General features: G+C 57.5%; 1 protein-coding gene across 2 annotated transcripts; it reads left to right on the forward strand.

Annotated features, from left to right (window-relative positions):
* Positions 1 to 6,627: 6,627 nt before the first annotated feature.
* FADS3 (fatty acid desaturase 3) lies at positions 6,628 to 22,772 on the forward strand. Of its 2 annotated transcripts, XM_057552885.1 has the most exons (12): positions 6,629 to 7,024; positions 16,628 to 16,738; positions 17,224 to 17,421; positions 17,817 to 17,918; positions 18,051 to 18,173; positions 18,438 to 18,498; positions 19,076 to 19,152; positions 19,658 to 19,755; positions 20,125 to 20,221; positions 20,369 to 20,448; positions 20,633 to 20,758; positions 22,442 to 22,772. In XM_057552885.1, the coding sequence occupies exons 1-12, from the start codon at positions 6,818 to 6,820 to the stop codon at positions 22,491 to 22,493; spliced, it is 1,332 nt and encodes a 443-aa protein (XP_057408868.1). In that variant the 5' UTR covers positions 6,629 to 6,817; the 3' UTR covers positions 22,494 to 22,772. The 2 variants fall into 2 exon arrangements, 1 of the variants encoding a protein (XP_057408868.1); XR_009009253.1 differs by lacking the exon at positions 22,442 to 22,772 and having other exon boundaries at positions 6,628 to 7,024; positions 20,369 to 20,531.
* Positions 22,773 to 23,442: the final 670 nt, after the last annotated feature.

Consider the following 23,442-nt stretch of genomic DNA (forward strand, 5'->3'; position numbering starts at 1 on the left):
CCGAGTCCTCCCCAGTGTTGCGTGGGGCAGTAGGTTACTGGGGGATGAGCCCAGCTCCCTCTCCCGAGAAGTGGTCTGCTGTCAGGAGAACGGGGGCTCTGTCGCTGCCTCACAGGGCATCTTGGGCAGATCCCCTTCCCGTCTCCCTGCCAAGTGTCACGGAAGCCTGGAGCTCGGAGTCAGAGCACCAGGGCTGCCTGGTGCGTGCAGGGCAAAGGCAGGATTGATTGTTGATGTCTGCCAGCATCACAGCAAGGTCTGTGGTAGCTCTGGTTTTCCCCGCCCTGGTCAAGGGACAGTAGTCAGAGGTGGAAGAAGGTGGAGTGGCCCGGTCCTCTGAGGACCCAGGGTAGGCCTTGGGAGGTGCCTTGTGGGGCCTGATCCCCTCCCCACAAGTAGGGATGTGGGCCCAGGCCAGTTGGTGTCCTTCCTTGTGGGGGTGGGGTGTAGCAGCTTCTGGGTCAGTATTTACTGGGGCTGGTGATCCCTCGAGGGGACTTCTCTGTTGGCCTGAGACCTTGGGGCCACTCAGCTGGTAGGTCGAGGCCCCCCCCCTCAACCCTATCACTCTCCAGCCAGTAGCCTTTTCCCTCTTGCTCTCCCGCCTCCAAGATTCTCCCTCTCTTCCCAGCCCTCCCCCCTACTCCACTTGTGATTTGAATCCCTTCTGTCTCCCCAGCCCCCTCGGATGTTCACTGGTTAGGTCTCCTGTCACAGACGTTCATTCATTCACTCAACAAACGCTGGGCAACTCATATGCCAGACACTGTTCCTGGTGCTGGGGGTACCTCGCTTGAGCTGAGACTCTCACGGGGAGACTGGCAATAAAAACAATGCACAGGTGACATCCACGGTGTCAGATGGAGGAAGTAAAGCAAGGAAGGCGATGGAGGATGTCAGGGAAGGGTGTATCCTGCCACATTATATGGGGTCACCTATGTCCTCTCCTGCATACCAGTCTCTTTCTGTCCTGGGTCAATGCTGGGTCAGCCAGGGGACAAAGGAGGATGAAAGTCTGGGCCCTGGAGCTGCCCGTTCCTGCCCTGAGCTTCTGTGCTCCTGGTCCAGCCACACCCAGCGCCAAGGAGACACCAGGCAACATTTCAGGCAACCTGGCAGAGAATCCCCACGCCAGATGTGCTCTGCCTGCCCCTGCAATAGCATTCCCTGTTGTTATGCCCAGGTGAGGCAAGGTGAGCAAACAGTAGCTGAGATGCCTGGGGGGGTGCCTGTGACCCTTACACTCTGGCGTCAGCATCTCCCAACAATACCTAATAGCTGAGCACTTACTGTGTCCCGGGGCTAGTTCCAGGCCCTTTAAGTGAACGAATTCACTTAACCCTCAGGACAGCCCTATGAGGTACTGTTTTCCTCATTTTGCAGATGAATCGACTGAGGCACCACGAGGTCACACAGGAAATGGTGGCCCCAGAATAGGAATAAATGAGCCCAGCTCCAGAGCCCACGGTATTAGCCAGCTTCCTATATGCTTTATACTCACCACCTGCCATGTCCCGGATGCTGCATTAGGTCCTTCCCTGTTTTTCAGGGATATAGAAACAGGCTCAGGCAGTGGCGGAGCAGGATTTTAATCTAGGTTTGTTTCTCACCTTTACCCCGTGGGGGGTGCCCTCACCCCTGCTCTGCAGGCTTCTGGGGGTGGGTATGGGGGGAGCTTAGGGCTTTGGCTTTTGGAGTTGGGGGGGGAAGGTTAGCTCACATCAGCCACACAGGAGTTGTTCCTCTTAAGTGAATTTTCTAGATAACCCACTCAGGTCTCTCTAAGTAGTGCTGCACGGGTAGCCACCTCTTAAAAGCCAGCACCAACCACAGTCACTGAGCCTGAGCCCAGCCCCCCCCCCCCCCCCCCCCCCCGGCCTCACACATTGCGCTGCTGTGTCACATTTTACCATCTGCCAAGCCTGTACTGATTTGGTCCTGCCAGGGTTGTGTACCTGGGCAAGTCACTCCTCTCTGGGCTTCAGTTTTCTCATCTTTGAGTTGGGAATATCAGACTAAATGACCTTTGCAGCCCCACTCTTTCTCTCTTTTTTTTTTTCCCATTTATTTTATTGTGGTGAAAACCCACAAAGTTTACCATCTTAGCAATTTTTCATCGTATAGTTCAGTAATGTTAAGTATATTTGCATTGCTGTGAAACAGATCTCCAGCACTATTTTATCTTGCAAATCTGAAACTGTGTACCCATTAAACAAATCCCCTCCCCCATCCCTGGCCACCGCCATTCTATAACTACTTTAGAGATTTTATATAAGTGAAATCATGCAGTATTTGCCTTTTTATGACTGGCTTATTTTACTTAGCATAATGTCCTCAAGGTTCATCTGTGTTGTGGCCTGAGACAGGATTTCCTTCCTTTTTAACGCTGAATAATATTCCATTGTATTCATAGACCACATTTTGTTTATCCACCCTCTGTTGATGGACATTTGGGTTGCTTCTACCTCTTGGCTATTGTGAATAATGCTGCTATGAACATGGAAGTACAGATATCTGTTTGAGACACTGCTTTCAATTCTTTTGGAAATTTAGAGGTGGGATTGCTAGATGATATAGTAGTTCTTTTTTTTTTTAAAAAAATATTTATTTATTTATTTGTGGCTGCATTGGGTCTTCGTTGCTGTACGCGGGCTTTTCTCTAGTTGCGGCGAGCGGCGGCTACTCTTCATTGAGGTGTGCGGGCTTCTCATTGCGGTGGCTTCTCTTGTGGAGCACAGGCTTTAGGCGCGCGGGCTTCAGTAGTTGTGGCACGCGGGCTCAGTAGTTGTGGCTCGCGGGCTCTAGAGCGCAGGCTTAGTAGTTGTGGCGCACCGGCTTAGTTGCTCCGTGGCATGTGGGATCTTCCCTGACTAGGGCTCGAACCCGTGTCCCCTGCATTGGCAGGCGGATTCTTAACCACTGCACCAGCAGGGAAGCCCCCATATAGTAGTTCTATTTTTAATTTTCTGAGGAAACTTCATACTGTCTTCCATAGCAGATGCACCATTTTACAATGCCACCAATAGTGTACAAGGGTTCCAATATCTCCATATCCTTGCCAACACTTGTTTCACTGGTGTTTTTTGATAATAGCCATCCTAATGGCTGTGTGATATCTTGGTTTTTTTTAATCGAAGTATAGTTGAATTCCAATGTTGTGTTAATTACTGCTGTACAGCAAAGTGACTCATTTATACATATATACACATTCTTGTTCATATTCTTTTCCATTATGTTTTATCACAGGATATTGAATATATTCAATAGTTCTCTGTGCTATACAGTAGGACCTTATCCTACTGTTTATGCATTCTATATACACCAGTTTGCATCTACTAATCCCAGACTTTTCCACTCCTACCCTCTCCCACTCCTCGGCAACCACCAATCTATTCTCTATGTCCCTGATTTTGTTTGTTTTGTAGGTAGGTTCATTTGTGTCATATTTTAGATTCCACGTATAAGTGATATCATATGGTATTTGTCTTTGTCTTTCTTACTTCACTTAGCATGATAATTGCTAGCTGCATCCATGTTGTTGCAAATGGAAGTATTTCGTTCTTTTTTATGGCTGAGTAGTATTCCATTGTATATAGGTACTACATCTTCTTTATCCATTCATCTGCCAATGGACATTTAGGTTGTTTCCATGTCTTGGCTATTGTGAATAGTGCTGCTATGAACATAGGGGTGCATGTATCTTTTTTTTTTTTCTTTTGTATAAAACACAGTCCCTACCATTTATTTATTTATTTATTTTTATAAATTTACTTATTTTATTTTATTTATTTTTGGCTGCTTTGCGTCTTTGTTGCTGCGTGCCGGCTCTCTCTAGTTGCACTGAGCAGGGGCAACTCTTCGTTGTGGTCCACAGGCTTCTTATTGCAGTGGCTTCCCTTGTTGTGGAGCACGGGCTCTAGGCTCATGGGCCTCAGTAGTTGCGGCATGTGGGCTCAGTAGTTGTGGCTCGCGGGCTCTAGAGCACAGGCTCAGTAGTTGTAGCGCACAGGCTTAGTTGCTCCATGGCATGTGGGATCCTCCCAGACCAGGGCTCGAACCCGTGTCCCCTGCATTGACAGGCGGATTCTTAACCACTGTGCCACCAGGGAAGGCCCCTTCATTGTAGTTTTGATTTGCAGTTCTCTGAGATTAGTGATGTTGAGCATCTTTTCATATGCCCAATTGGCCATTTGTACACAGCCTCTTTTTTCTTCCTATGGGGTATTCTAAGGAGCTCTACTGTACCATCATAGTGATGCCTCCAGGGAGAGTCTTTCATGGCTGCTAGGGCTCTTGAATAATGAATAATAACTCTTCACTGAGGAGTTGTGTCTAGGGCCTAATAACCAAGCTCGAAAAGTGGTGAGCTTTAACTCAAAGCCAAATCGCAAAGCTCTGACTTGGGTCCACTTTGCGTGTCTGCTGGAGAACAAACGCCTGGGCTTTGTGACTGCTCTTTCTGGTAGGCCCAGAGTTTTTCGGAAATTTGCCCGACTGGGCCACCGTCGCCCCTACGCGGCCTACACAAACATCATTTGGCCCCAGGACAGTGGCTGGTGGCACCGTAGGGGTGTGGAGACTTCAGTGTGTCCAAGAGGCTGTGTAGCAGCTCGTGGAGAAGCCCAGCAGCGGCTGGGACAGGGTCTCTCTTCAAACCTCATGTGCTCCCCCCAAAAAATGCATCAGCTGGCCAGACCCTCCCTTGCCTTTTGGATACTTCCCCCTCCCCCTGCCTAAACCCAAAGCCCTGACAGTGGCCCCTTGGCAGCTCAGGAATGTCAAGTAGTCCCTCTCTCTTTCCAAGTAGCCTGAGGGGCCTCGCTGCCCTGATGGGGGTTTGGAAACAATGCAATCCCTAGTTTCCCCAGGGCCCCTGACTCCAGGAAAGTTGCCAGCCCCACTGGTTTGAAGCCCAGAGAGGCTATGGAAGTCCCTAAGGCCTGCAGAGAAATGTGGGAAGCTGCTGGTTGGGCTCTGGGGAGGAGACATCGTTCGGGCTTTCAGCCACTCAACTCCAGGTGGCAGGAGGGTTCAGCCATCTCTCTCCCCCTGTTGGGATGAAGTAGCTGGAGGCAATGGCCTGGCCCTGAGCCCTGTCCTTGCTTTACCTCCAAGGGGATCCTATGAGGGCCTTCATCTGCCTCACCTCTCTGGGGTCAGCTGGGGCGAGTGAAGGTTCTAACCCACTCAATTCCCCACTACCTCACATGAGCTGACACCAGGCTGGGGCCCAGGGAACGGGTCAGGTGTCAGCAACTGACCACTGATGGCTGCTGAAGACAGGGTGAGGGCCACGCCTCCTCCATCCTTGTGCCCATGTGTGAACGTGGTGGGGGCAGGGGCATCTGCCGTCACCTCCAGCCTTAGCTGCCAACCACATTCCTCTATCCCCACACATGCTCAGGGAGGGGGTTCAAGGACGCCTCAGTGGAGAGGGCTCAGGCCGCCCACAGCTGTGCTGGCGACAAGGCCTTACTGGTTGTCCTGGCAACCGAATGCAGGTGCTCCTGGTACCAAGGAGAACCCACACGACCCCTCAAGCCCTTCTTTGGATCCTGCCCAACCTGTCCCACAAATATTAGTGACAATGATTTCCTACAAAGTGTTAAACGAAAATAAAATTTTAGCACATCAGAGAACTCTACTTAGGGTTCTCAAAGTGTGTTCCCCAAACCAGGACATCCGCCTCACAACATCAGCATCACCTGGGAACTTGTTAAAACACAATCCTCTGCCCCCAAAGCAGACCTGCTGAGCCCAGCGGTCAGTGTCTTGACAGGCCCTCTGGTGATTCTGATGTGCACTCAAGTTTGACACTTCCTGCCCTGTAGCATAACCTTAGCCTGATTTCATTCGGTGTTAGGTGTGAATTGTTAACTTTTAGGAACATGTACCTTTGTCTCAAAAAAATTACAAAGTGTAGGAGAGCAACCTACACTCTCAGAAGGAATTTAAGTAAAAAATAGGCAAGGGTACTGTACCGAGCAAGCCAGCCAGTAGAGCAAACACAGCCGGTGAATGACAGCACCCCACTCCCCACTCTGCTCCCTTTCTGTCCCAACGGCCATCCCGAGGCGTCACCGACCCTGCAGCTCCAAAGGCAGGAAGACCACCGACTTCCATAGATGGTCCGGGGCGGGGGCGGGGGGAGGGCGGTCAGGCCAGTAACCTCAGTCCCGATGGAGGGGCCTCGTTGAGCCGATTCTGGGGACCCATGGTTTGAGAGCTGTTTACGGTCACCCCTAGGTAGTGTCCCCACCTCAGCGCTCAGGGTTTAACGTTCTAGGAGGCGCAGCGGGAAGCCCATTCTTCGCAGACTCTTGTTCTGGGCCCCACTGGGCGCGGACCGGACCCCCGAGGGCGCAGCGGACGCCGGCCGTGGGCTTTCCGTCCCTCCGGCCCCGCCCCGCCGAGCGCAAGCCGGGCTGCGGACGGTGCCCCCCACAGGCCAGGGTGTGGTGGCCGCGGAGCCTCGCGGGCGGGGCGCGCCAGCCTCGACACGGCCCTCCCCGCCAGCCCCGCCAGAGCTCGGCGCAGCCAATGGGGGCCAAGGCGCTGCGCCGGGATTGGGGCGGGCACGGGGCGGCGGCGGGGGCCGGGGTGCGGGGAGGGGCGAGGCGAGCGCTGTCAGCGCGATTATAAGGGAGTGAAAAGTTGCCCGCAGACAGCCCGGCGCACGCTCGTACGGCGGCCGCAGCGGCAGGGCGGGGCCGCGGAGCAGCGGGTGGCGGCGGAGGAGGTCTTTGAACGCGGCCTCGCTCCTCAAGGGGTCTCGCTCGGCGAGGTCCCGGCTTCGCGAGGACTTTTGCACGCAGCCATGGGCGGCGTCGGGGAGCCCGGAGGGGGACCTGCGCAGCTGGGGGCGCCGCTGCCCACCTTCCGCTGGGAGCAGATCCGCCCGCACAACCTGCCAGGCGACAAGTGGCTGGTCATCGAGCGTCGCGTCTACGACATCAGCCGCTGGGCACAGCGGCACCCGGGGGGCAGCCGCCTCATCGGCCACCACGGCGCCGAGGACGCCACGGTAAGGCCGCCCACCGCTGGCGGGGTAGAGCCCAGCGCTCGCCGGGGCCTGCTCGTGGGCACCGTGCCCTGTTCCACCGGCGGGGCCTTAGCATCCTTCCTACTCTCGCTGACCTTTGACCTCCCGGCTGGGGACCCAGAGTTGGGATGTACTAGCCGGGGCCTGATGTGGAGTAAGGAGACCACATCAGCACGGAGGACCCATACCCCCGGCAGTGGAGCAGGGCTGGGCTGGAGCAGATCTGTGCGGGAGGAAGGGGCTCTCAGAGGTGGGTGTGTCATGGCAGAAAGCACTGGCCCTTGGTGAGGGGGCTCCCTGATGCTCTGACGTTCCTCCTCTCAGTGCTGGCTCTCCCAGACCAGGCTCCTCATGCTCAGCGCTTGCTGGAAGCCAGAGGTAGGGCGGGTTCCCCAGGGGCTGGCAAGAACGTGCCATCAGAGGCTGGAGGCTGGGCAGCAAAACTTGAGCGAGGCCTAGAGGTCTGTGGCTTTCCCAAGAGCTGCTGCTGTAAATGGCTCTGAGGAGCCGTGACTCACCTCTCCTGGGCTAACAGCTGCATGTGGGAGAATTTTGCTAGTCAGGCTGGGTGGGCCTCTTTGGGAAGCACATTCACCCCAGGAACAGGCTGGCCCCTGTGGACCCCAGCTTCCCCTTTCCAGCCATGTTCAGACGTGTTTTGGTCAAGGAGGAATGTGGCCTGTCCAGTGGGACCATCTGGCAGAGCAGCACCGGGATGAGACTCCTCACCAGACCCTTTTCCCGCAGTCCCCCATCTGGACAATAGGACTCGGGGCCATGACACTCTGTCCTTGACCATCCAAAATTCTAGGCTGGTCATGCTGGGTACCAGGAAGGTCTTCAAGATTCCAGGGGATGAATCCCTAACTGGCGGAACTTTAGATAACAAAAGCGATTGTGTCCCGTCGCAGGAGGGTCAGTGCCCCTGTTGCCAGAAACATCTGCTGTCTGCCCACTGCCTTCTCCCATGGCTTGGGCAACCTTCCCGGGACTCTTTTAGGGGGAGAAGTGTCTCTTCCTCACTTCCCCAGGAAGCTGAGAGGTTAGGGTCAGAAACCTCCTGAAACTCTAGAAGCTGACCGAGAAAGCCTTGTGGGTGGTGCTGAGTGGCCCGGCGGTGGCCACGGAGTTGGAGCTGACTGTGGGCCAGGGAGTGTGTGGCCGTGTTAGGCCTGTACATGTGCGAACGAGGCACGTGTTTGTGTGCATGGTTATACATGTGTGCGTTGCTGCCAGGGCGTGGGGGGCGTGAGGTGCCACAGCCCCTCCCCCCTCAGCCTGGCTGAGCCCTGGCCACCCCTCCAGGATGCTGGGGGTGGCTACTCTGGCCTGTTTTCAACCTCTGACCTGTCGGACGGGATGGAGGCTGGCAAGAGGAAGACGATGGAGAATATTTACAAATCGTTTTTTCCTGCTTGGTGCTCAGGTCTGTGCTGGGGGCCCTCCCGTGTGGGAACCCCATTTAGCTCTAGACCCTTAGACCCCACTTGACAGTTTTCTCACTGATTCGTCACCAGTAAGGTCTGTTTTCCCATTTCCATTAAAACACTCTGTCCGTTCCCTGGGGCTAGGTCCCGGCTCTGCCATTGGAGGCTCTCAGGGACCTGGAGCCAGGCATATCACTCCTCTGAACCTCAGTTTCCTCATCTGTAAAGTGGGGACAGCTGGGCCAGACAGTGAGCCGGCTGAGGGCGGGACTGTGCCTTCTCAACTCCCTGGCCCCAGAGCTGCCGTGTAGTTGTTCCTGGTCAGTGTATGTTGCCAGCTGATAAGTGTGAGCGTGCCCTGCAGACTGTAGAGTGCAGTGGACAGCCATGGCATAGCCACCTCTTTGCTGGGTGACCTTGTCTGGTTCATTCACGGCTGTAACAGGACATGATGTCAGGCCATCTCTTAGCTTCCCCGAGGCCCCAAACACTGGGCTGGAGTTGCCAGAAATACCTGGTCTGTTCAGGCCAAAGGGGCTGTGAGGAGGCTGGGGTTGGGGGACCCCAGTCTTTGTCTGTGGTGGGCCCACAGGGCAGAGCAGGGATCAGATCACCCCAGTGCCCTGTGTGGTCCAGCCCAGACCCCGGGCACGCCATCCCCGGCCCTGGAACACAGGTGGGGGTGGGGCAGCCATCTTGCCGGGCTCTGTTCCCGCAGCCACCTTTTAGCAGCCCCTGCTGCCCATCAGCTGTTCTCCTGTTCACGCCACAAAAGCCTTCCTGCCAGGAAATGCCCAGAGTTCCTGCGCCGTGAAGTCAGTCTGTGGCCATCCTGGGATACAAAGCCGGGTACCCTGGGGAGAGTGCTCTGGGCCTTGGGCCAGGTTTGTCTAAGAGTCATAGGCGGCCTGAGACTAGTGGAGCCAGCCATGGAGGGGTGAGGCCCAGCCGCTGCTGGTCATGAGTTTACCAGGGCTGGGCGCCGAGCACCTACTATGTGCCAGGCTCCGAATTCAGTGCTTGATTTATAGATACTCCCTCTTTGAATCCTCACGATACCTCTGTGGGACAGGTACTGTTACTGCTATTTCCATTTTACAGATGAGAAAACAGACTCAGAGAGGCATAGTGACTGGAAATTAAGTGATGGGTCTGGGATTTGAATCCACAGCCCATGCTCGTAACCACCTGCTCCACTGCCACTTAGCTGTTTATTTCATTCATTCATTCATTCTTCAATTATCAAATCATTAAATCCAACAGCAGCTATGCAACGAGCATATCCTACGTGCCAAACCCTGTTCTAACCTCTGATGATACAGCTGTGAATAAAAAATGTGCTAGGAGGGACTTCCCTGGCAGTCCAGTGGTTAGGACTCCGCTCTTCCGCTGCAGGGAGCACGGGTTCGATCCCTGGTCGGGGAACTAAGAATCCACATGCTGTGCAAAAAAAAAAAAAAAAAATCTGCTAGGAGGATGTTCCTCGGCAGAGGGACCAGCTAGGGCAAAGGCTCAGAGGTGGGACTGTACTCCATGCATTTAAGGAACAGCAAGGCTATCAGCTGTCAGCGTGGCTGGAGCACAGCAGTGAGGAGAAGGGCAGGCAGTGTGGTCCAGAGGTAGCAGGGGAAGCAGGACTTTTGTTTAATTCTAAGGGGAGCGTGAAGGGCAGAGCAGGGAAGCCAGGGGAATCTGATATACATTTAAACAGATCCCTAATGAGGAGGGGGAAGGCAGAGCCTCCTAGGAGAAGGGGGAGGCATTAAGAGAAGAGATGGTGGGGACCTGCCCTCCCCAGGGGAGGCCACTTGGAAGAGGTGGCCATTCATCTGGGCCCTGGCGTGCAGGTATGTCCAGGGCAGGGGGCAGGTGATGCTGTGAGCTCAGGCACACCAACAGGAACCATTAGGATTTAGCTCAGTGTGGTCTTGAGAAAACAAACTTCAGAGGTAGTCCTGAAGAAAGTTTTCTTTCTTCTTAACGTTTTTTTAGCGTTAGCCCATTTTGCAGATGAGGAGACTGAGGTTGAATATGGGTGATTTGAAGGGACCTTCTTGGAACCCTCAAAGGGCAGGGCCTTTGTCCTTGGGCTTGGAGGGTGGGGTTTGTATCTGGGAGTTGGGGAGGGGCAGGTCTGGGCAGATCTGAGGCTCTGGAGCAAGAGTGGGGCGGGAGAGAGGGGCTGGCCAGGAACTCAGACAACCTGGCTCCAGAGCCCGTACTCTGCTTCCGCTTAGCACGCCAGCTGCCTAAGGGCCACTCCCCGTTAAGTGTGACCTCTCTGGGCTCTGTGGGTGTTTTCTGCAATGTCCCCACCCACCCAGGCCCCTGGTGGGGCGAGAGGGGGATGGCAGTGCCCTGGGGGAAGCGTTGGATCATATGGTGCTTGTCAGGAACTTGGGGAGCAGGGGTGGGGATGCTAGTATACTAAGCACCCTGGCAGTCCCTCTGCATTTCCTCCCAAGGATGCCCAAGCGGCAGCCACGGGTTTCTCAGGAAACAGCAGCGGGAAAGAGCCAGAGCTCAGTGGTGGAGAGAGGACCCGGGGCCAGAGGGCCTGGCCACTTCAGGCCACTGCTGGGTCAGTGACACCTGTGAGGCCAAGGGTGCTGGATGGAGGAACCCCCACCACCACCACCACACCTGTCGCCAGGGACACCAGGGGTGCTGGGGGGACAGGGGCAACTTCCTGAGGACATCTGTCCTTGAGCTGGGCTCTGCTGCTCCAGCGGGAGTTGATGCTCATGTTCAGGGCTGTGTGCCCTTTGGCCTCAGTTTCCTCATCTATAAAATGGGGATACTGATAGTGCCTCCCCATTGGCCTCCTGTGAGGAGACACAGGGAGAGGATGAGAAGGAGCATCTGACGTGGGCGTGAGATCCTGCTCTATCTTCCCACCCAGGAGAGGGAGGGAGGGAGGGAGGAAGAAATTCCTGGGTGTGTCCACTCCCCCATCCTCACAACCCACTGCTGCCTCCTGGGCCGAGGTTAAGAGGAGCAGACCCAGACCACCTGAGCCCCCAGCAGCCCTGCTTCCTTCCCTGTTCTACCCCCTTCCTGATCTGGAACATTCCAGATTCTTTGGAGAAGTGACCAGAAATGCTCCCCGCCCCTACCTTATCTCTGGGGTGGAAGGAGGCTGCCAGCCCCTCCTGTTTCCTAGCCTCAGGCTGGCCAGGACGTGACCAGCAGGGCGCACCTCCACCCTCCTGCCTCAGGCCTGCGGGCCCGAATCTCACTGGACGCCAGGCCCCTTCTAAGTGCTCTGCCTGCACTGACTCAGTCCTCCCAGCAGCTCCACGAGATGGGTATTTGTGGTTCCTGATTTACTGACCAAATATAGGATGGAGAGGGGGTGCGACCTTGTCTGTGGCTCCAGGGCTCGGCTCGTAAGTGGCGGCTCGGATTCCATCCTTGCAGGCTGGCTCCTGAGTCTCCCCACTCCCACCCTTAACCAGCTGCTACCTGGAGTTCAAGGCGGGGCTGGGGGCAGGGCAGGAGCCACTCTGAGGCTTCCAGGGACTGAAGCAAGGCTGGGTGGGAGCTCTGTCCTGGGAGAGCAGGGACGTCACAGAAGATAGACCTGGATTCGAATCCCAGCTCTGCCACTACAAACTCTGACCTGGGCAGGCCAGAGCCTCTGTTCCCTCGCGGGCAAAATGGTTCAGACCCCTGGCTTGTGAGCTCCTTGTCCACTTATTCACCCCTGCCATCCTGCCCCTGCGCTGTGCAGGGCTCTGAGGCCGCCGCTGTGAACAAGGGCCTGTCCCTGCCAACCGCAGCTGATGTTTAGAGACATCGTTTTAATTCTAAAAGGTTCACCCAACTCTGTTCCAAGAACTAGTGAGAGGCCTCAATTGCCACCCCCGTGGGGGAGGGTGGCGGAGTTTGCGCCTATGCCCCTGGGAGGGCGTTTCCAGGCGCATCAGGGGTGGGGCCTCCTGCAGTACACTGCAACTTGGTCAGTGCAGCCCCAGAAACACCACGACCACCATCCTGAGCCCCACAGCCCGGTCTCCGAGCAGTCAGATCCTTGGCTACTCGGGATGGTGACCAGCCTCACGATGAGGGCCCCTTCCCTCCACCTAGGAGACCCACTGCCTCCCCTCTGACCAGGAGTGGCCACCCTGGGGCTACTGCCGAGTGGCCACAAGCACAGTTTCACAGGCAGACCAAGTTCTGCTCCAACCTCCATCAAATGGAGCTGTGTGACCTTGGGTAAGTGGCTCAACCTCCCTGAGTCTTCTGCCCAGCTCCTGAATCCTTCAGCAGAGGCCAAAGAGGACTGAGTCACATGGCCCCAGCCAATGTTCCAGAAAAAGCTGTTTGCTGAGGTTTTGGTCTACGGCCAGGGACCCACCTTGTTGGTACTCAGACCACAAGAAGCGTAGGCTCAGCAGTGCCCACCCAGCCCCAGGAACCCAAGCTGCTATCCGAGGACCTGCCACAGCCCCGCGCATTCCCACCCACCAGCTGAAGGCTTGTCCACGACCTCTGGGATGTCCCTGCCTGGACCTGAGGGGGCTCACACCTTCCCTCCTCAGTGCAAAGGACATGCCTGGCTGGGGGTCCCTCGGGCAAGCCTGGCTCTGTCCTCCCGCAGGGCATTTCCAGGCCTGGCTTGGGTGAATCAGGACAAAGGGAAAGGAGTCGGGGAGGGAGAGCGGCTCCCACAGCTCCTCAGCATGGCCCGGGAGCATCTGAGGTCTGCCGGGCGCTGGGGTGGCCCCAGAACAGACACAGAGGTCGTGAGAGAGCGGGGCTGGGAGGGAGGAAAGCCCGGGGCCGTAGCCACGGTACACACAGCTGCTCTGTGAGTTTGCGTGTGTGCCAGGCTGGGTCTGTCTGTCTAGGTGTTCTTGTGGCCTTGCCTGTGCGCGGATTCCCAAGCGTGTCTGGGAGCCTTCGTGGGTCGGTGGTGGTGTCTGCGCGTGTGGAGGCGCATGCTTAAGGCACTGCACTTCCGTGACACGTGTGCACCTCTGGTGTCACACTCGTTGTGAGCATGCCGTGTGCGCATGTGGGCTCTGTGCGCATGTGGGCTCTGTGTGCCACCAGGGGGGTGTCAAAGAAAACGAGAGGTAATCAGAGTCAACGCTCGTTCAGCCTTAAAAAGGAAGGAAATTCTGACATGCCACACGTGGAGGAAACTTGAAGACATTATGCTAAGTGACAAGTCAGTCACAAAAGGACAAATACTGTATGATTCCTCTTCTACGAGTCAATTCTTTTTTTTTTTTGGCCGCACCTCGAAGCAGGTGGGATCTTAGTTCCCTGACCAGGGGTGGAACCCGTGCCCGCTGCAGTGGAAGCGCAGAGTCTTAACCACTGGACCGCCAGGGAAGTTTCTACGAGTCAATTCATAGAGACAGAAAGCAGCACGGTGGTTTCCAGAGGCTGGGGGAGGTGGAAATGGTGAGCTAGGGTTTCATAGGGACAGAGTTTCAATTGGGGAAGATGAAAAAGTTTTGGAGATGGATGGCGGTGATGGTTGCCCAACAGTGTGAGTACACTTAATGCCACTGAACTGTACACTTCAAAATGGTGAAGGGGCTTCCCTGGTGGCGCAGTGGTTGAGGATCTGCCTGCCAATGCAGGGGACAAGGGTACGAGCCCTGGTCTGGGAAGATCCCACATGCTGCGGAGCAACTAGGCCCGTGCACCACAATTACTGAGCCTGTGCTCTAGAGCCTGCGCGTCTGGAGCCTGTGCTCCGCAACAAGAGAGGCCGTGATAGTGAGAGGCCCGCACACCGCGATGAAGGGTGGCCCCCACTTGCCGCAACTAGAGAAAGCCCTCGCATAGAAACGAAGACCCAACACAGCCATAAATAAAATAAATAAATAAATAAAATTTTAAAAAAAAGTTAAGGATGTACCTCACATATCTTATTTAAAAAAAAAAATGGTGAAGACGGTCAATTTTATGTGTGTTTGACTATAATTAAAAAGAAAAAAAACGTAACGCTCTATAGTCCAGAGCCCGAAAGGCCCTGGAGGCGCGCCCCTTTGATTTGCCCCCTGGATTTGCCTAGTTCCAGGCAGGAGAACAGACTCACTCAAGGTCACAGTGAGCGGGGTCAACCACGTACAAGAGCAGTCTTCCTCTTGGCTCCCCAGCCCGTGCCACTCCCCCCCGCTCCCCAGTAGGCCAGCGTCCGGGCAGCTTCCTGTGGGGCCAGCCTCCCCTCCCCCCCCCCCCTCCCAGGGGTGCTGCCCCTCCATCAAGGCTCTTCCCTGGTGAGGGTGAGGTCTGTACCTATACAACCCCTTCCCCTATTATGAGCTCCAGGGAGGGGCCCCAAGTCAGCCTTCCCAAGGGCCTAGGTTATCCCAGAAGCTACATCCTCTGAGCTCCCAGGTCCTCAGAGTGCCCTGGGCCAGTAAGAGAGCAGGAAAGGGGACCCCTTGGGTGAATCCTGCAGGGGTGGCCTTTAGGTGGGGGCTGGAGGGGCCTGAGGTGTTTCTGGCCCCGGGGATGGGACGGTGTGGGATGTCCTGGAGTGAGTACAGGGGCCCTGCTGTTTTAGCACCCACCAGACGCTGCTAGGCTCATTAGCAGCCAGCAGTCACCTTCCCCGGCCCAAGGGGACCCGCCACTACTCCAGGCACTGCTTCCACAGTTCAGGCTGCTGGCCGGCTGGGGGTTGGCTCCCTCAGAGAGAGCCTCTGAAAGTGCAAAGATAAAAACTGGTTGCAGAGCTGTGAACAACAATGAGCCAGAGACGCCAGGGCTAGATCAGGAAGACTGAGTGAGTCCCAAGCGTGAAGCTCAAGTTTACTCACACTTCAGAACTGCCCGCTGCTAGAGGTGGGGGTCACTTCCTGACCGGTCCCTTTCCACAGCCCTTTATCTTTCCTGGGGTCACTGTCTTCCTCCAACCCCTTCTCCTGCTTTGCACCCCGCCCCCATTACAGAGAATCACAGGAATGTTAGATTGTTTATTTAACTTACTGTTTAAAAAACTTATATTTTCCACTCCTGCTTTTAAAATCAAATGAGTTTAACTGTTGGAGCGTCTTCGGGCTGTGTGGTCCTCGACTGATTTTTTTCTCCCGGTGGCCCAGTGGTCGTCAATTACAAGTTTCCTCACCCACATTTTACCCACTGCTTGTGTTTGTGAAAGCTGATTAATCTGATATTTGTGACCCAGTAGAAAAGCATATGATTTCAAGAAAGCTTTCCAGTGATCTTTTTGGAAAAGTCAAACCCTTTCAGGAAAGGAATCAGAGTCTTCCAGGGAGAACTTTCTGTAAATCCTGATTTTTTTAAAAAATTAATTAATTAATTAATTAATTAATTAATTTTTGGCTGCATTGGGTCTTCGTTGCTGCGCCCAGGCTTTCTCTAGTTGCGGCGAGTGGGGGCTACTCTTCATTGCGGTGCGCGGGCTTCTCACTGCGGTGGCTTCTCTTGTTGCGGAGCACAGGCTCTAGGCGTGCGGGCTTCAGTAGTTGTGGCTCGTGGGCTCTAGAGCGCAGGCTCAGTAGTTGTGGCACACGGGCTTAGTTGCTCCATGGCATGTGGGATCTTCCCGGACCAGGGCTCGAACCTGTGTCCCCTGCATTGGCAGGCGGATTCTTAACCACTGTGCCACCAGGGAAGTCCCAATCCAGACTTTTAAAAATTTTATTTATTTATCTATTTATTGTGGCTGCGCCGGGTCTTAGTTGTGGCACGCGGGCTCTTAGTTGTGGCACGCGGGCTCTTAGTTGTGGCACGCGGGCTCTTAGTTGCGCCATGCATGTGGGATCTAGTTCCTCCAACCAGGGATCGATCCCGGGCCCCCTGCATTGGGAGCACAGAGTCTTACCCACTGGATCACCAGGGAAGTCCCCTGTAAATCCAGATTTTAAAATACCCAACCAAATTTGGGGAAGGGCCCCATGGTGGCGTGAAACAGCTGGAGCCTGGCAGGCGAGGGATATCCGTTCGGGCACCCAAGGCCTGGGGAGGACCAGGGAGGGCTCACAGGCAAGGCTGACCCGTGTGGTCCTATTTCTGTGACTGCTGAAAAGCCAGCTGCCTGCCTGCCTGCCTGCCTGTGTCTGTCTGCTCTGCCCTTCCATAGACAGCCCTTCCACTTTGTCTCTGCCTGCTGCCTCTGGGTGCTACTCCAGCGGTCTGTCTGTCCACCTGACTGTCTACTCTCCTTCAGGATGCCTTCCACGCCTTCCACCAGGACCTCAGTTTTGTGCGCAAGTTCCTGCAGCCCCTGCTGATTGGAGAGCTGGCCCCGGAGGAGCCCAGCCAGGATGGACCCCAGAATGTGAGCAGGGCCCTGGTGGAGGCTAAGCCCCCAGTGGGGGGGCTGGAGGGGATGGAAGGCATTACCAGTAGCAGCTTCATTCTAATTATCCCAAGGGGCCCTGGGGCCAAGGCTGGGTCTGCCATCCCTTCCCGGGCAGACAGTTGTAGGCAGAGCTGTAGGGACACCTGCGCCAGCGTTTGCTGGGGGACCCCAGGCAAGCCCCTTCCCTGCTCTGGGCCCTGCATCCCCATCTATGATGAGAATTTTGATGAGCTGCATTCTTGCGGTTTTCCCTGCTTCTCAGGTACCCCACACCCTTTGTGGGTGGCGGAGGAGCCTTTGCCGCCAGCCAGCAGCCCAGCTCACACCCCAGGCTGGGCACTCTCGTCCCTCCATCCCCTTCGGCCATAGACCCACTGGGAGGAGTGGCTGTTGGGGGCGCTTCCGGGGACGCCTGGGGCCTCCCTCGCTTCCTCGGCTGACCAGCCGCTCCGCTGTGGCAGGCCCAGCTGATCGAGGACTTCCGAGCCCTGCGCCAGGCGGTCGAGGACATGAAGCTGTTTGAGGCCAAGCCCACCTTCTTCGCTTTCCTGCTGGGCCACATCCTGGCCATGGAGGTGCTCGCCTGGCTCATCATCTACCTCCTCGGCCCCGGCTGGGTGCCCAGCACCCTCGCCGCCCTCATCCTGGCCGTCTCCCAGGTGACCCCAGCACTATCTTGCAGCCACCTAAACTGACCAGCAGACACAGGGCCTGGCACACATGGACACTCGGGACATATTTGCTGAATGAATGAATGAATGAATGACCAGTCCCATAAGTGTGTATCTGGGGGTCAAGCTGCAGTTTAAATACGCGAAGGAAGCTCTTTACTTAATAAGCCCAGAGAGAGCGCACGGCTGGGAGCTGGACGGCTGCCGCCTACAGCTCCATGACAGACCCGCAGCCCCTGGACCTCCCGAGGAAACTGGCCTACTAGGGTCTAGAGTGGAGTGCCAGCTTTGGGGGTGCCCTGAGAGCTGGGAGGGCTGGCCGGGGCCCAGGGTTGGGCCCCAGGCGGCTCCCTGCCTCGGCTCCTGACCCTGCGTCTCCCCAGGCCCAGAGCTGGTGTCTGCAGCACGACCTGGGCCACACCTCCATCTTCAGGAAGTCCCGGTGGAACCACGTGGCCCAGCAGTTTGTGATGGGGCAGCTGAAGGTGAGGCTGGGGGCGGGTGGTGGGCAGCCAGGGGCTTGGTGGGGAGGCCGCACTGGGTCTGCGCAAGTGTGCCGTTGCCATGGAGAGGGGGGCGTGGCCTGGCCCCACTCCTGAGAGCCCCCTCCCCTGCAGGGCTTCTCTGCCCACTGGTGGAACTTCCGCCACTTCCAGCACCACGCCAAGCCCAACATCTTCCACAAGGACCCGGATGTGACCGTGGCGCCCGTCTTCCTTCTGGGGGAGTCGTCCGTCGAGGTGCATGGGGGACACGCTCGGGTTGGGCCTGCAGCAGAGGGGAACTGGTAGTCCCTGAACCCCCCGCTGTGGCCCAGCCCCTGACCCAGCCCCCGACTGTAGCTCCAGGCTGAGCCCCTGCTCTGGGGGTACCCCTTCCCCCTTTCCCGGTTGGTTAGAATCCAGAGTTGCCTTGGCCCCTGGGCCCCAGCCGGCCCCCTGACCCTGCCTGGGACAAGGAGGGCCTGGAGAGCCGCCCTCCCCAACGGCTGCCTGTCCCCACAGTACGGCAAGAAGAAGCGCAGATACTTACCCTACAACCACCAGCACCTGTACTTCTTCCTGAGTGAGTGTCCGCTTGTCTCCCTGGGGGTGGGGGCCATGCCGGGGCCTGCACGGTCCACCTGACGGCTTCCAGGCCCCTCAGCACGGCACCTCCAGATCTCTCCCGGCCTCTCTCTGGTCGCCCTAGCCTGCAGCCCATGCCGACCTCCATCGCCAGGCCTTTGCCCCAGCCCTTCCCTCTGCCTGGGGTACCTTCCGGCAGAAGGAAGCAACCACAGCCTTGCCTGGAGCTTTCAGAGTTCCTTCCTACCCTCACCTCAGGGCGATCCAGAGCTCTAGGGCAATCGTTGGGGCAACAAGGTGAGGATTGAAGGGCGCGGATGTATAAGGCTGGTGCCGACCTGCTGCAGAGGCACAGGAGGTGGCGCGGCGAGGACCAGCCTGGAGAGGCTCAGACACGGAGGGAATGAGTGAGGACCAGGCCCTGTGGGTGATGCGGGCTCATCCCAGCAGGATGGGACCAGCACCAAGTGCCGCTGGCGTTCCTGGAGGAACAGAGCCCCTCCCCCATCCCTGTGCCCGGCCTGCTCAGTGACCCCGCCCCACCCCTGAGCTCTCTCTCACGCCCCTCCTTGCAGTCGGCCCGCCGCTGCTCACCCTGGTGAACTTCGAGGTGGAAAACCTGGCGTACATGCTGGTGTGCATGCAGTGGACGGTGAGTGGGGGCCCTGCCCGGGTCCCCTGGGCATACAGCTGTGGTGTCAGGAGGTGGGGCGTCAGGGGGCAGCCCCTCTCAACCAACGCAAACAGATGTGCTTGTGATGGTGCGGTATGCGCGTGTGCACCCGCGCAGGGGGAGTGAGTGTGCGCCTGTGTGTGGTTGCAGGGGGAGAGTGGGCGTATGCACAGGGCGCGCTGTGGGTCTCTCACGGTGGGGGGTGTCCTCCCTGGGGCTAGGGATCCACTGGGCCCACTCTGCCAGGCATCTGTCTCCCGGGCAAGGCTTCCCTCAGCCCACGCCCCTGCACAGCACCTTCCCCTCCATGGTCAGCCCCGTGAGGCTGGCAGGGCAAGGACCCTATCCCCTTACTTGGCTGAGACGCCCAGGCGCAGAGAGGGGCGGTGACAGCCGTCTGAGGCACATCAAGCCAAAGGCGGATGACCCAGCTCCCCTTCCCGGCTGCCTCGAGGCCTCTGCCCTCCTCCTCCCTCCTCTACAGGACTTGCTCTGGGCTGCCAGCTTCTACGCCCGCTTCCTCTTGTCCTACCTTCCCTTCTACGGTGTTCCTGGGGCGCTGTTCCTCTTTGTGGCTGTCAGGTATGGCCAGGTTTGGCATGGTGGGGTATGGGGAGCTCACACACAGGCGGCAGGGGCCCCTGACCACAGCCCTCCATGTCCCCATCTGCAGAACGGGGACAGTACTGTCTCCCTGGGTTGTTGAGTGGCAAGATCCTGGGGGTGGCAGGCCTCAGGGAAGCGGCCTGGCTCACACGCGGCCCCGGGGGTGTCCCCCCTCTTGAGTAGGGCAGCTCTGGGTTCAGCCTGGCAATGGCCCCTGCACCACTCAGCTGCTTTAAACACTAGCGGGGAGGGGTTGCCGCAATGCCATAGTACAGATGGGGAAGCTGAAGCCCGGGTCTGAGCGGTCAGCTGGACGTGGGGTAGTGCCTGAGCCTCCCCTCACAGGGTCCTGGAGAGCCACTGGTTCGTGTGGATCACGCAGATGAACCACATCCCCAAGGAGATCGGCCACGAGAAGCACCGGGACTGGGCCAGCTCTCAGGTGGGCAGCAGAGGCGGGGTCCATCCTGGGGGTGGGAGTGGGGGTGGGGTGGGGTCCCAGCGGAGAGGCATGGGGGCGCTGATGGGGCTGCCACGGGGTCGGGCTCCGTGCCAGCCCCCTCACTCGTGCCCCGCCCACTCCCGGCAGCTGGCAGCCACCTGCAACGTGGAGCCCTCTCTCTTCCTTGACTGGTTCAGCGGACACCTCAACTTCCAGATTGAGCACCAGTGAGCGCAGGCCCCGGGGGCCCACGGGGGTGGGAGTGAGGCCTGAGCCTCTCTGTCCAGTCTTCCCCCAGGGAGGCCGAGACGTGAGCCCTGGATTTCCCGGAGGGCCCGGGAGAGGTGGTGAGCGGGGCCCGGGGGGTGATGGGTGGACGGGGGTGCCAGCACACGCTCTCCCCGCCCCCAGCCTCTTCCCCACGATGCCGAGGCACAACTACCGCAGGGTGGCCCCGCTGGTCAAGGCCCTGTGCGCCAAGCACGGCCTCAGCTACGAGGTGAAGCCCTTCCTCACCGCCCTGGTGGACATCATCGGGTAAGGGTTCTCTGCTCACGGTGGCTCCCTGGGGGCCCCTGCCCACCCTCGGCCTGGTCAGCCCCGTCCTGAGCACCCACCTGGCTCTCTGAGCTCACGCGGGCTCCTCTGTAGAAGCTGGCATCCAAGGCCTTTCCGATCAGCCTTTCTGCCCTCAGCCCGTGACCTCCCTTCCCAGTGTCCGCCCACGTAGCCAGGGTTTAGGGAGCACCTACCATAGGCCCAGGCCCTGTCCTTGGTGCTACAAATACATCAGTGAGCAAAACAGGCTGACATCCCTGCCTCCCAGGAGCTGACATCCGAGCGGGGGAAACAGAAAACAAGCAGTTAAAATAAGTAAATTACAGAAAATGTGAGAAGGGGAGAAGTGCTTGGGCAAAAAACAAAACCAAACCACAGAACCTGAGGGTGGGGGCAGGAGAGGGACTGGGTGGTGCCAGGCAGGGTTGCAGTTCTTAGTGGGGGGGGGGCAGGGTGGTATTAAGAAGGCAACGTGTGAGCAAGGCAGGGAGGAGGGGAGAGGGCTGGCCATGGAGACATCTAGGGGAAGAATATTTGGGGCAAGGGAATAGCCGTGCAAAGGCCCTGAGGCAGGAGTGTGCTAGGTGTGCGGGAGAGTTGCTGAGTGGAGGAGCGGCACGATTTTGGAAAGATGCTCTGACTGTGGGAATGTACCGACGGGGCAGAAAGAGCAGAGTGGGGGTTCCTGCAGCCGTCCAGGGATGACCTGGCTTGGCCCTGATGCTAGCCTTGGCAGTGGGGAACAGAGGCCGGATTCTCAGCCAGAGCTCTTCCACTTCTGTGCCTTAGCACATGCTGTTCCCTTTACTTGCATGCCCTTCCTTCTATACTGGTGTTGGAACACCTACTTCTTTTTTTTTTTTTTTAATTAATTAATTTTTGGCTGTGTTGGGTCTTTGTTGCTGCGCGTGGGCTTCCTCTAGTTGCGGTGAGCGGGGGCTACTCTTCGTTGCGGTGTGCAGGCTTCTCATTGTGGTGGCTTCTATTGTTGTGATCACGGGCTCTAGGTGCACGGTCCTCAGTAGTCATGGCTTGCGGGCTCTAGAGCGCAGGCTCAGTAGTTACGGCGCACTGGCTTAGTTGCTCGCGGCATGTGGGATCTTCCTGGACCAGGGCTCAAACCCGTGTCCCCTGCATTGGCAGGCAGATTCTTTACCACTGCGCCACCAGGGAAGTCCTGCCTACTTCTCCTTCATGGCCCTTCCCAGCCCAATCCTTGGGGCCCCTGCCACTTGGCATGGCCCCTTTAGGACACCTGGCACAGGGTTTCCTAGCAAGTTCTTGATGTTTCTGGTTCCTCTGCCTGATGTCAGGCTCCTGGTGGGCAGATTCCAAGCCTTACAAATCTCTAGGTCGCGGGGCTCAGCGGGAGGAAGCAACAGAGAGAGCTGGGTGAAGGAGAGACAGGCCCACCCTGGTTCCTGCCTGGACTTGGCCTTGGCTGCCCCCCACCTCCCGACTCAAGGTCTAGGTCCCGCTCCAGTTAATGAGAGTGTAGCCTCCTCTCCCAATGCCCCCCGCCAGCCCCACCCAGCTGCCTGCCCCAGGGGACAGGGACTCACCAGGGAACGGGGACATCTCTACTCACACTCATCATCGTGGGGGGAGGGGGTTAATATTTGCACTTGAGTCCCTTACCTCTTCCTGCCCCCCGCCTCCCAGGTCCCTGAAGAAGTCTGGCAACATGTGGCTGGAAGCCTACCTCCACCAGTGAAGGCAGCGGCACCCAGGGCCCCAGCGCCACCCAGCCACCCAGACGGGCTCCCCCACCTGCCCCCACCTTGCCCTGCCTCAGCCTGAGGACCCTGCCCGCCGTCCTGGGCCCCCTCCCTGCCTGCTCCACAGCCCTCAGGCCACGGCTCTAGACCCCACGGGACCGGGGCTGGGGGCATGGTATATAAAGCCACACGGTGAGCATGGCATGTTTTCCTAGCGCAAAAATTTAGGGAAAAAGGTTATTTTTATATAAAAACAAACCCAGATATGTTATGGAGTAGAGTATTGAATCTGCATGAATTTTGGAGCTGGAGTTCAGATCCTTGGGCCATCAGGGTCTTGGCGGGGCGAGGGGGTAGTGGTGGACGGCGGCTCTCCGAGTTCCCCTCCGCTCTGGGTCAGGGAGCTGGCATCTGCCTTGGGCTCAGATCACCTGAGGGCCTGGTCCCTTCCTGTTCTTCACCCACTCACCAGCAACCTTGGCAGATCACGCTGGGCTCACCTCACTTTACTCCTTTGCCCAGTGGGACAGGGGCTGGCGGCAGACGGGGGCTCAGGGCTGAGCGCCATGTCTGCAGGCAACCCCGGGGGGCACAAGAGGCACCCCTGTCCTGGATCTGCACTGGCTTCTTGCAGCCTCAGCCTCAGCGCTGAGGGGCCTCAGAGGACCACGGGCAGCGGGCCCCCTGCTGATCTCAGACCCACACTTGGCATCACACCTGTGGAGGTGCAGCTGACCATGCTCAGTGGCCTACAGGTGATCCCGGATCTCCCCAGTGCCTGCCCGGGGCCAGGTGCTTGCCTGCAGTGAACCATTCAGGCGGGACCCCGGGGAAGGGGCTGTTTCCGCCCCTAGAGTCTGAGAGCACAGCGCTGTCCTTCACTAATAAGCCTTGGGCTCCTCATCTGGAAGATGGGTGTGGTTGGCCTGGGCCTGTGGTGTTTGG

Source organism: Balaenoptera acutorostrata, chromosome 9, assembly GCF_949987535.1.
Source record: "Balaenoptera acutorostrata chromosome 9, mBalAcu1.1, whole genome shotgun sequence".
Taxonomy (NCBI): domain Eukaryota; kingdom Metazoa; phylum Chordata; class Mammalia; order Artiodactyla; family Balaenopteridae; genus Balaenoptera; species Balaenoptera acutorostrata.